General features: G+C 37.7%; 1 protein-coding gene across 1 annotated transcript; it reads right to left on the minus strand.

Moving 5' to 3' along the window:
* Window positions 1–3,525: 3,525 nt before the first annotated feature.
* On the minus strand, window positions 3,526–12,352 carry LOC109194569 (class I histocompatibility antigen, F10 alpha chain). Its single transcript, XM_025902449.1, has 7 exons — window positions 12,193–12,352; window positions 10,850–11,099; window positions 8,926–9,204; window positions 5,909–6,211; window positions 5,330–5,464; window positions 4,778–4,822; window positions 3,526–4,202 (listed from the first exon to the last, which is right to left on the minus strand). The coding sequence occupies exons 2-7, from the start codon at window positions 10,965–10,967 to the stop codon at window positions 4,075–4,077; spliced, it is 1,008 nt and encodes a 335-aa protein (XP_025758234.1). The 5' UTR covers window positions 10,968–11,099; window positions 12,193–12,352; the 3' UTR covers window positions 3,526–4,074.
* Between the last annotated feature and the right edge of the window lie 2,524 nt (window positions 12,353–14,876).

Here is a 14,876-nt window from a genome sequence, read left to right on the forward strand (position 1 = left end):
TTCACAACACAGCTTAGTTGCTCTGCAATAAATGGCACTTGAGGAAACAGGAGACCTTATTTTTCTTTTGAGTTTGTAAAGTTTATGAAGACTAACATAATCACAGTAGTAAGTTAATGCCACTGTTATTTTACACAAAGAGCAAAATAAGAGGAAAAGTTGGTCCAACAAGCCTCCAAATCAGGCCAAGAAAATCAAAATTGCAGAGCAAGACTAATATAAAGGCAATATGCTGCTTGCAAATGACATCAACCATTTTCACATTTCCAAACCTTAATTCAGTTTGACACACATTAAAATATTACCTTCAAAGGCAACCTAATTAGTTGGATGATGTGTCTCTAAAAATAAATCAGAGTGAATAATCAGAGATTTTAATCTAATCCACCCGTTTCAGGGCGGAGCCTTTAGTTATAAAACTCAAGGCAAAGGCTCAGTCGTTAAAGAACTATTTGTGGCAAAACAGATGAGATGAGAAACATTATTTCAGTCTCTTAACCACACAGAGGCAGTCCACCAAACCATCAAGAATTTTAAGTGGCATTGTTGAGTACAGAGCCTAGAAAATCATGCTGCCACTCCACAGACGTGGAGAGCAGATTTGTACCCGGTCACATCGTTGTAGTGGCAGAAATGCTGTTCAGCCATGTTTAGAGTGAATCCTGTAAAATGCTGCTATTCACACTAATATGCTCTGTTTACAATGTTCACTGGCAGGTTTTACATGAGCTACCGGAAAACAAAGTCTCCATGAAATACATAAAAACTACTCTGTGACAAATAACTTCTGTTTTTCTTCACTGTCTGCTCCCTCGTTCTTCCTGTTCTTGTATGATCTCTCTGTCCCCTCTCTCTCCATCGTCCGCACTCAACTAGGAACCAGAGAATAAAAATATATAATCTTAGAATAATTTTTGTGAGATTATTATAAGAGCAGGTTTGGGATCCATAATTGATAACAGTATAACTAACAGCTTCGTTATGCGAAATCTTTATCAGTGAATGTGGGTAAAACAGAAGCTACAACTTTATGTTTGGTGAATTTGACCACATGTCCACTCTGTTTCTTTTCTCTCTCCTCCTCTCTCAAACGTTATATATTACAGTGAATAAAGGACATAAACAAATCTACATCAGCTTACAGCAAAATTCACAATGAGTACAGACTGATGTTGGACACTAAAAGGTAACATGATTTTGACTTACTGTCACTTGGATCGAGAGCTGTAAACAAACACTGAAGCCCAATTTGACCAGAATTGGAACAGAAATCTTTAATAAACGTCCATCATCTCCTTGGCTGATGGCAACTCGAGATATTCCAGCGAATTAATCTACATTACCTAATGTTTTTGATGCTTTTAGAGAACAAATAAAATAAGCAGACACTTTATAAGTCACATTAATGTCCCTGCATTATCACAGCAGTTTGAACTTTTGCTGTATTTCAGTTAAAGTGTGTTTTAAATCTGCATCACTGATTTGTGTCATAAATTAAATTACCTCTGCATCTTCTTTCTGCCAGAAGTCTTGATGAGGTTATTAATGACAAACAGCCTCTGTGTGAGCGACTGTAACATCATGACATCAACAACACTGGACATAAAACCTGTTTTCATTTTATTCTGTACTATCGAGAACTATAGAGAAGTTAGGAAAACGTAACATTTGAAGACAATAATACTAAAATACACTATTATCACTACTGTTAATTATTTTTAGGGGCTTTGATGAAGAGTCTAAAGTGGTTCATGTTGTTCATGACACTTCATGTTGGAAAATATAAATGCAGCACCTTTAACATGAAAGTAGTGATGCATCCATCTTTACATACTGAGTAATTCAATATTTTTGGTGTCAGGTTTGGAACATGACTCACTTTTCACAAAGTTTCTGTGCACTCATGTTGTTGTACACTCCTCTCCACACTCTGAATACCCGACATTATGCACGACCACAATGTTAAACTTTTATTCAGATGTACAAGTATAGAAACAGTGCAGTAGTCTAACAAAACAAAGATTCATCTCCCTGATTCCATAAATCAAAACACAGCTGACCAGAAACATCCGACATAAAATAATCTTTACAATAAACCCCACATGAGACACACACACACACACACACACACACACACACAGTAAACCTGATTTTTGGCAGCAGCATTGTCCTTCTAACCTTCTAACACAACAAACAGTAATAAAATATGCACATACATGTCTCTGTAGTATTTACGTAATACAGTTACCATTAAAGTCATGACTGTTCATCTCTGTCACATGTACCAGGGTTTGAACAAAAGACATGGCAATAACAGAGTATTTGTTTTGCAATACTTATTTATAGGTTTCATCAAAGTGTTAACTAATTATTTATCACAGCTTTAATAAATCTTAAACTCTGTGTTTCAAGACACTTCGTGTTGATACTTAGTGATTGTAAAGTGAGTGTAAATGAACTGATCTGCAGTTAATTCAAAGCAGAGCAAAGCAACTGAGAGAACTATTAGTTCAACTTATTGATCTTGAATCATGATGCCTCCAAAGGTGCAGTGGTTAGCATATTGACCTAGTAAGTAAAAGGTTGCTGGTTGGATTCCAGCTCAAAACGCAAATCCCCTTTGAGGTTGTGTCAGGAAAGGCATCCAAAGTTAAACCAAACATGCTTACTTATTATTGTATAAAAGTATAAAGTTATATTTTTACAGTATAAAGTTATATTTTTAAAAAATCAATTATTGCTCTTTTTATGTATTTTTCAGTGTTTTTATTTATGTATTTTTATGTGTTTATGTCTGTGAAGGTTCTCAGTCATCCAGGTCATCGTAGTCTAAGGAGCTTGGAAAGAAAAGCGTCTGGACTTGTTTAAGTTGCTTGAAGACGTTTCACCCCTCATCTGAGAAGCTTCTTCAGTTCTAGGGTCAAATGGTGGAGAGTCCCAGATTTAAACCCTGTGTGAGTAACCCTCTGAGAGGGACAATGGACCCCCTAATGATCCTCTACCTAATCACATGAGCCAAGGTGTGAAAATGGGTGTAGATCACAATCAGCCAAGGTTTCAGGTGAACTCTCATGAAATGAAGTTAGTCCACATGTTAAAACTGTCTCCTGTTCAGACAAAAATTCAGCTTTTACAAACGAGGAGTGAACGAAAAATTCCAAATGCATCAGCAAATGTAACCAGTGGGAAAAAATAAGGATTTCTTTAAAAGCATTCAGTACAACACAAAGGTGACTGTGATGTGATGTGTTCAGTGACATCAGTTACCTTTGCTCCAGATCACACTCTCTTTGTCAGTCAATCAATCTAAAGAAAAAAATCAACAACATTCAGGTCAAAGACTAAAGTGCTGTATGCTGCTCAAGTATTTATACCTACATTTCTATATCTATATTCCACACTGGTACTCAGGTTGTTGCGCTCTATTTATTTGTATTACTTATTACTTGTTATTCTGTTTTTCTTTCTTATTCTGTTTCTTTGTTATTCTGTTTCTTTTCGCTCCAGGATCGTAATTTTGTTCCACCTCATGTAAACATGTGATGCGAATGACAATAAAGAATCCTTGAATCCTAAAATACAAAACTCAACAAGATGCAAGAGCTGTCAGACAAACACTGGGCCGTGACCATCTCTGCACAAACCCTCGCCTGTAATGCCACTAGTTATACAATTTAACTAGTTACTTATTCCCCAGTAACAATCTGTTATATGGCCTCGGTTGTCTTCATATATGAGGCTTTAGTGGAAGCCACTGTTTCTTACCCTGATAAGAAACAGCAACTGGAACGATGTGCACTGTCATAAAAATGTCTAGTTTGTCATATCTAGATCTTTGCCAGTGTTGCATGTTCAGCTTATATGTTGCTCCCACTGAGGATGTTGTTTCCTTTAGATGAGAGCATTTTGAAAACAGTAATGCAAAAACAATCGACTGTATGAGAAGAAACGTGAAATATGAAGGCGATGGCAGGTTTATATGTCAAATCTGCAGCTGGTGAGTCAGACCAGCTGAACATTGCAGAATTTTTTAAAAACAATTTAAAGTGCATCAGAGTATAAAAATCCATGAGATTAATGAGTAAAAACATGCAGCACCACACAGAGATTAAGGCTGTGTGTCACACAGAGCCTGCACTTACTTGTCATCAGCTGAGTTTTGCTGGTTATGTCTGAAAAACTATGAGAAGAAAATTTTGTATCTGAGGAGGAAAAATGCAAAATGAATAACAATGTTCATCTAAAAGAAAACAAATCATACAATCTGTTGATGTTGATGATAGTGTTAAATACAAACAGCTTGAACACAAACACAGGGAGAGAATCAAAGTTTTCTAAGTTGCAGGAGGATTTATCGTTCTGTTTCTGTCACTTTCATAGTTTAACTTGGAAAAATATGTTAGCACAGTTTCATTGTGTAGGTCAGAACTATCTTAGAAAATCTGCTGACAGGTTTAAATCATTATTATTAAAATGTAATTTATGTGAGCACAACAGAAATTTCAATTAGTGCACATGGAGGAGCTGCTCAGGTAAAAAGTTGACTGTGCAACATCCAGGCCATGGAAGAAGAAGAGGAGTGACGATGTGTGGTGGGAAAAATGACAGAGGACAGAATAAATGAAGATCCTGAGGAGTTCTGGGGATGGCTGCAGCACATCATTTGAATATCCAACGTTCTACTTTAATATTTACAAAATGTAAAAAATAAAGCCATTAAAGTCCAGCTTTATGAGGACACAAACAAATCCTCCAATCCAGTTACAAACAGACACACCTGAAGGGCTCATTTCAGGATCATTTCCAGGTGACGTGATCGTGTCTACAAAAAAAGAAAGAAAAAAGAAAAATCAAGATATTAAAACTTCAGTAACCAGCTGAGCTGCTCTGTAGTGATGCTGTGGTTAATTTCTCACACTGCCAGTCATCTGCTTTGTTTCCATGCATTTAATTTTAGTCTCTAATTCACGTTCAGTGAAACAGCTGTTAATGTGAACAGAAATCTGCTCAAAATGTCTGAACGGAAAATTTATTTATGAGTTTTAGAAGATTTAGCTGTAAAAGCAAGAAGAAGGAATCAAATGTCAGTGATCATAGCTGTGAATACAAGAGCACTGATCCCAACACCGCTAACTCACACAATGCTCTCTATGTCACTTTACCTGTTACTTTATTTACTATTGGTTCCTGCTATTACTATGAGAACAGCATTATATTATCATGAGTCTGTGGCTTAAACATCGTTGCTGTACTAGGATCTGAAGCTTGTTTTAATGTGCAACCTGGAAAAACACTAAAAACACTGAAATCATCACTTTGGTTCACTCACCAGTTTTCTTTTTGTAAATAATGAATCCGATTAGTGCAACAACAGCAAGAACAAGAGCAGCAGTGACAATGGGTACGCTGATGGGGACGGCAGTGGGGCTGAAGCTGATCGTGATGTTGGGCACTTCTGTCGAGGCTAAAAACAAACAAATGAAACAAGAAAGAAGAAGAACAGAAAATAACTGATTTATTTATTTTAAATATTGTTTTGTAAAAAAATACACTCAAATACACAGACAAAAATGTTGAATTTATTTTAAAAATAAAGCTCAAGACAAAACTGACATTTTTGTCCTCAACGTCTTTAACTTCTTTGACTTATACTAATACTTTATTATACTAATAATATAAAAAAATAAAATTTAACCATGACTGATTAGTTAGTAATAAATAAAAATTATTTGTGCTTGTGGGTTGTTGTTTTTTCAGTTTTAGACTGTTTATATCTGATCTGTGTCACATGATGAGTTCATACAGGAGGTCACTGTGGGCTATAAAATGAATAAAATTACATTTTGAAAATAAAGTCAGTATTTCATGATACCCATCACATATTCATCATTTCTGATAATATTCTTACCTTCATTTGTCCTGATGGCTGTTTTATCCAGTGTGGTGGTGACGTTTTCATTTATACCAGAGAACTGAAACACACAGTCGTACCTCCTCCAGTCTTCACCTGGAACAGATCTCAGATCCAGGTTAACTCTCATCTGGAAGGTCCCATCATTGTTGGTGAGGATCTCTCCTATCTCCACACCCTCATGAGTCTCCTCTCCATCTTTCCTCCACATCATCTCGGCTCTGTTAGGATAGAAACCTGTAGCGTGGCAGCTGATGGCAGAGGAGGGAGACTTCTGGAGGAGAGACACTGAAGGAAGAACTGGAGAGTAAAGAAAAACACTGTTCACAGTTTCTGTATTAACAGCATGCTAACTTATCATTTCTGTTTGATGCAGTCTGAATGCCTTAGACATGCATATTAATGTATATACCATGTAAAGTCTATTTTAAAAATGAAGGATACTACAGAGTCGAATAAAGAAATAAGAAAAAATCTCTGAAGAGAGGGAGAAACACATTAGAAAGGGCTGTGGCAATGGTTTTGAAATTTGAGAATAAAATTTTGATTGTTAAAAATTAATTTGAAAAAAAAAACGCGTAAATTTTTTTTACGCATTTAATTAATCGCACTTTGCACTCCAAGGAAAGGGCAACTTTCATCATTATACAATTTCCTGGTATACCGATTACACTGATGCACTCATCAGAGCTATGTTGCTAGGACTGATCGGAGGCAAATTTCATTTCTAAAGACAACCAGACAGAAGCCTTGATAAAAGTGTGGTTTTGTGCAAACTGTGCAAAAAGGAGTTTGCATACCACCGAAGCACTTAACCTTATGGTACCATCTAAATGCAAAACATGTTACAGCCAGCACAAAAACTGTGGGAGCTGTTAGTGCTAGCAGTTTGAGTACAAGCAAAAGGTGTCGGCAGGCCAAACTGGACGAAATGACTGGATTCAGGACCAAAATTAGCAAGTCAACATCAGTCAAACTTACAAATTCTCTCACAAAATGGATTACTCTGGACTGTAGACCACTATCAGTGGTAGAAGATAGGGAGTTAGAAACTGTGCTGCAGTTAGCGTCAGGTGATCCAACTTTCCAACTGCCCTACCAAAAGACTATTTCAAGTACAATTCAACAGCTTTATGACACTGAAAAGCAAGTAAAGATAGATGCATCACAGACAGACCTGCTAATATGGAGGAACTACACCAGGAGCAAACAAAACTGGGGCAACAGAAAGAGCCACTCATACAGGATGTTTCCACACGGTGGATTTCAACGCTGGATTTGGTTTCTCGTCTACTAAAGAATCAAGAGGCTGTTTTGCCGCTTTAGACAAACTAAAGCACAACTCCAAAAAACTCCAAAGGCTGGCGACTGTCCTTGAGCCATGCAGGTAAATAAAACTATTTTTTAACTTATCGTTACTGTTTCCTCAAAAAGCTCTATAGTTCACAGTTATTGTGCAGATAAATAATTACTTTCTTGAATTGTCTACTACAGGTTTGTAAGTGAGCTTCATGGAGGTGAGACATGTCTCATGTTCAGTGGTTTTACCTGCTTTCTGCCACCTGCATCACAACATGGAGGTCTCTGATAGGACTACCTTCACAAAGCACCTATCCCAACGTCTAGCTACACTCAACCATCACTGGCTCAAGATAGCTGCTGTGCTTGACCCACGCTTTAAGGGTTTAAAGTGTCTTTCAAGGGGAGCGCGAGAAGAGGTTTGGACCAGCCTTGAAGGACCTGCTGCAGGAACAATGTAAAGATGCTACCACAAAGGAGCCAGCCACAACAAAGAGCCTCCTCCTCTCTTCATTGTATTCAGACTCTGATTCAGACCAGGACGCCCTGTGTAACAGGGCCCTGAGTTTGTACAGAGCAGAATCCACCATCAGCAAGACAGACTGGCCGCTGCAGTGGTGGCGAGTCGAGCAGGGACCCACCCACAGCTGTCTGCAGTACCAATCAAGTATTTGATTAGTCCTGCCACTTCTGTCCCATGTGAGAGACTGTTCTCACTTGCAGGTCACATAGTAGCAAAGCAGAGAGCTGCCCTGAGCCCTGAAATGTGAACAGGTTAGTTTGTCTAAGTAACTGGCTGAAAGAGACGGACAGTAAATAAGCATGGAGGTATTGTGAGTCCAATGGGCTTGTTGTCTGTGAAGGTTCTCAGTCATCCAGGTCATCGTAGTCAAAGGAGTTTGCAAAGAAAAGCGTCTGGACTTCTTTGAGTTGCTTGAAGACGTTTCACCTCTCATCCGAGAAGCTTCTTCAGTTCTAAGGTCAAATGGCCGAGAGTCCCAGATTTAAACCCAGTGGGAGTATCCCCCCAAGGAGGGACAAAGGACCCCCCTGGGCTTGTTATTTTTTTGCACTAAAATATTTGATGATCAAACTGTTTTAGACTAATGTACAAAATAATGTTGGCTAAGGTTACTCAGAGTTTAAAGGTGAAGCTGGTCAAATGAGGTTTTATGTTTCTGCCTTATTTTTTAAGGAGAAAAAACTGCACTTTATGTTGAAATGTTTATTATTATTATTTAAAGACAATACCACTTTGAACATGTACTTAAAGTACTTAAAATAACACTTTATTTTTAAGTCTGCCAAATTTTGTCCAGGGATATTATTTTTCTCTGTTTTGCATTGAAATGCAGTTTCAGTGCTTTTTTCCCACCAGAAATTAAAAGAACCTGAGTTTACAATATTCTGTGTGTCTATTATTTGATTCTGTCGCCCACTAAAACGTTTTTAAATCAAAAAAACATTTGCGCTTTGGGGCAAATTTTCTTGTGTGATTAAATGTGATTAATCGAGATAAATTAATTACAAAGCCTCTAATTAATTAGATTATTTCTTTTTAATCGAGTCCCACCCCTATTAAAAACACATGAGATTAGCAGGGAGAGAGTAAGAGAGAAAAAACACTAAAATGAACTAAAAAAAAAAAATGTATTAAGTATTACTTAATAAAAATGAGGTAAATTATCACACAAAGTCTGGTCATGTGATTGTACCTGTTCTCATTAAAGAGCTCCGCCCATAGTTCAGATACTTCTTCACCCACTCAGGACAAATCTGAGTGTAATAGTTCTTCACACTGGTTAAAAAAGCTTTGTTACTGTCCCACTTGAGTTTGGTCACCACAGCCTGTTGTTTAGGAGCGACCCACGTCTCTGTCTGCAGGTCAAATATTATGAAGTCTTCTCCATCATAACCAAACTGCTCATATCCGTCCACCTCATTCGTCTCATCGTCCCATTCACAGCCGTACATCTGCTGGAAAACGTGAACACCTGAAAGAGGAACATAGACGGAGACGAGGAAGCAGAGTGAGATCCAGCATCGTCTCGTATTAACATAGAGACATAGAGACCAGTATAAACACTCAGTCCTCGTCTAATCTGTGGACCTAGAACAAATATTTAGTGCTTCTATTCTCTTAAATCTATTGGGTTTGTTTTAATTATTCAGCCACTAAATGTTCAAAATGAACCAACATGTGTTTGAAAGTTTACTTATTAAAAGACTGAAAACATCAGATTATCATCATTTCGATCTTTTTTTATATGACCTGCACACACACCAAATAACGAGCTATGTAAGATGTGATCTCAGCACAAATGCTGTTTTTAAAATGTTAAATAAAACCGGTGAATAACACCTAATCAACAAAACCTTTAGGTTTCACAATTCTTCATTTTGCTCTTCTTCCTCTTTCAGTCACTCTCTTTAACGGTCACCAGAGCAGATCTACCTTCATCTCACTCCATCCATAGCATCCTCATCGGTCACACCAACCCTCTTAAATGTCTTCTCTACATCCATGAACCTCCCCCAGGGTCTTTCTCTTTCCAAACCATCTCAGCCTTGCCACTTGGTCACTCCCAATAAAAACATCATCAGCTCTGTCACCTCCAACTCAGTGCCTTCATCTGCACACCATGCATCGCACCAGGTCTCACTACCATATTGAAAACTTCCTTTAGACTCTTGCTACTATCTTCATGCCATAGATCACACTCTGCCTCTTTTCTTCATCCCTCTTGTGTACTGCCTGCAGTTTTGGAGGTTGACCTCAGGTATTTAAAATAATAATCTTCACTATTTCTGCTTCTTGCATCCTCTCTGTTACACCGTTCTTGCTGTCATTCACACTCATGTACTCTGTGTTGCCTCTACTAATTTTCATTTCTCTTCTCACCAGTGTATAACCCCTTCCTTTCCACCTGCTTCCTGCTCTCACTACAGATCACATCACCGTCTGCAAACATCATAGTCCATTGAGTCTTCAGTCTGACCTGTTAACCTGCCCGTCCCCATTACAAACATGAGGGGGCTCAGAGCAGATCTATGATGTAATCCCACCCCCACCTTGAACCCAACTGTCACTCCAACCACACACACCACTGTCCAGATACATGTCCTGTGCCACCCTCACATACTTCTCTGTCATTCCTGACTTTCTGATGCAGCACCACAGTTCATCTTTTGGCATCTTATCATATGCTTTCTTTGCAACATCTTCTGACCTCCTCTAAACTTTTCCATCAACACTGAAAGAAACATCACGTCTGTGGTGCTTTCTCAGCATGAAGCCATACTGCTTCTTCCCCATTCCCCAGACGTTAACCAGTCTGGTTAAAAAGTCCACTGCTGTCTCTCCTAAACATCCTCATAACTCCACAGGGATGTTATCTGGACAAACTGCCTTTTCACTCTTCATCCTCTTACAGCTGCCCTCACATCTTCTTTACTCATCCCCTGCACTCTGCCTCCATCTGCCCTTTACATTCATCGTGAGTCATCCTATATTTAAATCTTTTTTATTTGAATGAAGCATTTTTAAAGTGTATGTATGCAAATCTGTTTACGAGTAAAATAAGTGCTGAAAACATTAACAGCAAATATCAGTAAAAAAACAATAAAACATAAACAAACCTCCAGTTTGGTTGAAGCGCTGCTTTGCAATTTCAATGTTGGCTTTGAACACCTGCTGGGCACTTACAAAGCCCCCAGTCTCTCTCTCCCAGTACTGCTCATCTATATTTCTGTTCATTCAGTCCGGTTTGGACACAGTTTTCATGGTGTTGCTGTCAAACTGAAGAATCTGAACTTCATCAACCACGAACTCTGGGAAGTTTTGGGACTTGAGAGGATGCAGTGTAGAAATACTTCAGAGAGTGCTTCACTGTAAGAAATGTTTAATGTAGTGAGAAATGCAACTTTATAAATCACAGTATTTTCAAAATTTAAAAAACTATAGTGTGTCTGCTCTAAAAATAGAAAAATAAATTTATGAATCAATGTTTTATTTTTCTGATCATCTTTTATTAAAAATTTACATTTTGTAACTTTTAACAACATTATTTTGTAAAAACTGGTGTTTGTAGGTAAAATGTAATTTTGATTTGATTATATTTTCATGATGCATCAGTAATGATTTACACTCCTTATTGTGGCATTAACCTGACCAAAGGCTGCCAATGAATTCATTTTTTAAATATTCTGCAGTGTAAAATTGTTTTGTTTTTGCTTCTATTACATTTCTACATTACTACACCTTACACCATAAAACGTTACGAGCATCTTACATTGTTCTTTTCTAGAATGGTACATTTAATTTTAGCAAAAAGTAACTTATTATAATTTGTAAACCACGGCTGATTTAGGTTTTGATGTTTGTAGCTGTTTGTAGGTTTTCTACAGACAGCTACAAACATAAGGGACCTCCACCAGTCCTCTCATGGCCGTTCTCCCTCCTGCCATCTGGAAAGAAGTGCAGGAGCATCAGCTGCAGAACCAGCAGGATGCTGGAAGACTTCTTGTAGAAACTGTGAGCCTAATAAACGGACTGTGGCCCTTCCCCCTTAAATCAGTACACACACTTATCTAATCTGATCTAATTTAATCCCTCTCTGTGAGAGGACTGCTGCTTGCTGAATGAATGCTATCGTTAACACCTGAGAGTTTGCTGAGTGTCTCTGCAAACTGCTGCTTCATTGTCTTCTTCATTTTTTTTTTTTTTAATTTTTTTTTTTACTGATTATTGTACTGTAGAGGCTGGAGAGAAGCAACATTTTGTTGAAGCCTCTATATTTCTGTAAAAATGACATTAACCTTGAATCTTGATGTATATAAACGTGCTTAATGCACATGTTCTAAACAAAATCATTGCTTAATTACGTGTGCAAGCTGAGAGTCTGTTTACAGTGACACCTCGAGCCACCTGAGAGCATCACTGTCTCTAAAGAACAGTTTCATTTTTATAAAGCTTCATTTACCTGCAGACACAGACGCTGTCCGGTAAAGAAGTAGTATAATAAACGTCCTCATTTTCAATGCAATACTCGCAGTATAAGAAGAAGAAGAAAAAAATTACATCCTTTTATTGTTTAAATTTTGCCAGAAAAATGAAACTTCAGCCTCTGAGTCCGAGTGCGCAGTAGAACCTCTCTGACCAATAGGAATTCAAAGCTGGATGTGCCTCACCAGTAACCGGGCAAAATAAGAGAACAGAGTTTTTTTTGTTTTGTTTTGTTTTTTTACCTTATGACACAACAGGTAGAAACAAAGAGCTAGAGTGACGCTGGGGTTAAAGACACATACAAATCATGTATATGTGTGTCACAGCTTTTATCACACATTTTCTGGACTTATTTATACTTAATCATATTCTTACTAATTTCATTTCATAAAAGTAATTTAAATTATGATCATGTTTAAACCCTTATGCAATAAATCTTGAGTTCGCTGGGGAATCCAGATATAATTATTCATCCACCCATACATTTACATGTAGCTGACAACCTTTTCCGTCTGGTTTTGGACAAGAGATAAGGTACAGCCCAACAGCTCTCCAGTCCAGAGAGAGAGAGAAAGAGCAAACTATACACTCTCACATCAACACCTATGCTTGATTAAATCACCGGTTAACCTAAAATACACGTTTTTGGACTATAGGGTCAGTCAGAGCGTAAGAAGTCTAAAAGAAGTGTTCAACAAACTAGCATCCTACAATATACCAACGTAAAAACAAATTTTTACAGGTAAAAGTCCTGTAGTCAAAATCACTCTTAATTATATATAAATTTGTAAGAGATTACTGATTTGTAAGCAGCCTTTTTATGGTGTTGTCTGGTTGAGGTCCATCATATACAGTTCAGCAGTTTAAAGCTTGGCAAACCACAGGGGTCATCCACCTCTGTGTAACCTGAGGATTCCTGACATGAAAACATGAGAGGTCAAGATCAGATACTGCTGACTCTTTAACTAGAACATACTCAGAGGTTTCAGGTGCAGGTGTCATGTGCTTGTAACAGTGAGTTTTATTTCATGAGCTTATAATATGATTTCAATTCCTGAAAAGTCAATGAAGCTGTCAAATGTATAAAGCAAAGCAAAAAAAAGAAAAGAATTTATTCCTAGTATATTGGGGTAGACAGACCAAAGGAAAACATGCAGTGATAAAAACTGTATACACTTAATAACGTGGCTAAGGTTATACACTAATGCTGCAGTGCCAGGAGGAAACAGTCCGAGCCAGAGAAAGGTGCCCAATATTTAGGGTTGGTAAATATTCAGAGCTTCTCATATTTTATCTTAGAAAAGCAGAAAAGTGCCCAGTTTAACCAGATTACAGAGGCTGTTTTCAGTGTTATAACATGATGATGAATTAGAGCTTTAATTATGCAGAGAAAATGAGCAGGTTTTTAAGATGAATTCAGAGAACATGAATGTGAAAGAACCAAAGAACCTTGAATAAATGAGCAAACTGAGTGATCCCATTTATCCTCCTGCAACATCACATCTTTTACAATTTAGATTTGGCTCTTAATCTTTTAACTTGTCTGCATATGTAAACTTACAGCTTCAGTCATTTTCTTCTGTCTTTAAAGTGTAAAGAAGCACGTTGTGCTCCTTAAAAAAAATGGCACATTTTTCACATCAGAACAAAGGAATCCACCTAAAATCCGACAGAGCTCTGATGCATGAGTTTGTGTTTCTGTGTGACCTTCCTAAACTCACACAGACACATGCTGCTGTGTGTTGTCACTGTGACACACCCAGCTGGTGCTTTTCTGGCGTGACTGAAAAAAGAAAGAAAATAAGCTGAAGCTCCAGTGGAAACAATCCTCTGATCATTCACGGTGTTAGAGCGCCGCCACTGGACAAACAGCACGTCCCTCTGCTCTGCCTTCTGAGAAATCACGTGACCACTCTGTTAGGTTTCGTTTTTGATGGTGGATCTGGTTCGGTTTGCAAGCGTGCCGCGCAAACAAAGAGGCTGTTATCTCATTTAAGCGCGTCAGGAAGTCAAAGCTTCTTGTTTTCCTGGTTCTGCAACACTGCTGTAATGATAAACAAGTGAAGCTATCGTAAGAGAAACTTTAGCAGTCTAGAACTATGTATGTATAAGAACGAGTACAACTACAATATTTAAGTATTTAAGTCCAAGGGTTACAGACGTAATATTTTGCATTTAGAATATAAAAACAAACCTGTGTGTTTTTGGATTTTACGATTTTTTACTGTTTCTGATTCTCTTGTCCTCATCTGAAATTTTGCTTTTTTATTTATTTTTTTGAGTGGGATTTGCCACAATCTCCAATTTAACCCCCCCCAAAAAAACAACATATCTCTGGCCACAGGCAAAATACGCAGTAGCTTCTCTCTGACCAATAGGAATTCACAGCTGGCTGCATATCAACAGTAACCAGGGGTAAAAAAGGGAACCAAGGTTTTCTTTGGAAAGTGAAAGTTATCAGGCCAGAATGATCTCAGAAACTAGTGTTATGTAATCTGTGTCTTTAACCACTTTAACCGCCGTCTAATAAAAATCATCTATATTTGTGTCACAGTTGCTACCACATATTTTCTGATGTTATTCATACTTAATCATATTTTTACTGTCATTTCAATAACAAAATGAAATTATGCTCATGTTTACACTCATATGCACCCCCCC

The sequence above is a fragment of the Oreochromis niloticus genome, linkage group LG22, assembly GCF_001858045.2.
Source record: "Oreochromis niloticus isolate F11D_XX linkage group LG22, O_niloticus_UMD_NMBU, whole genome shotgun sequence".
NCBI classification, from domain to species: domain Eukaryota; kingdom Metazoa; phylum Chordata; class Actinopteri; order Cichliformes; family Cichlidae; genus Oreochromis; species Oreochromis niloticus.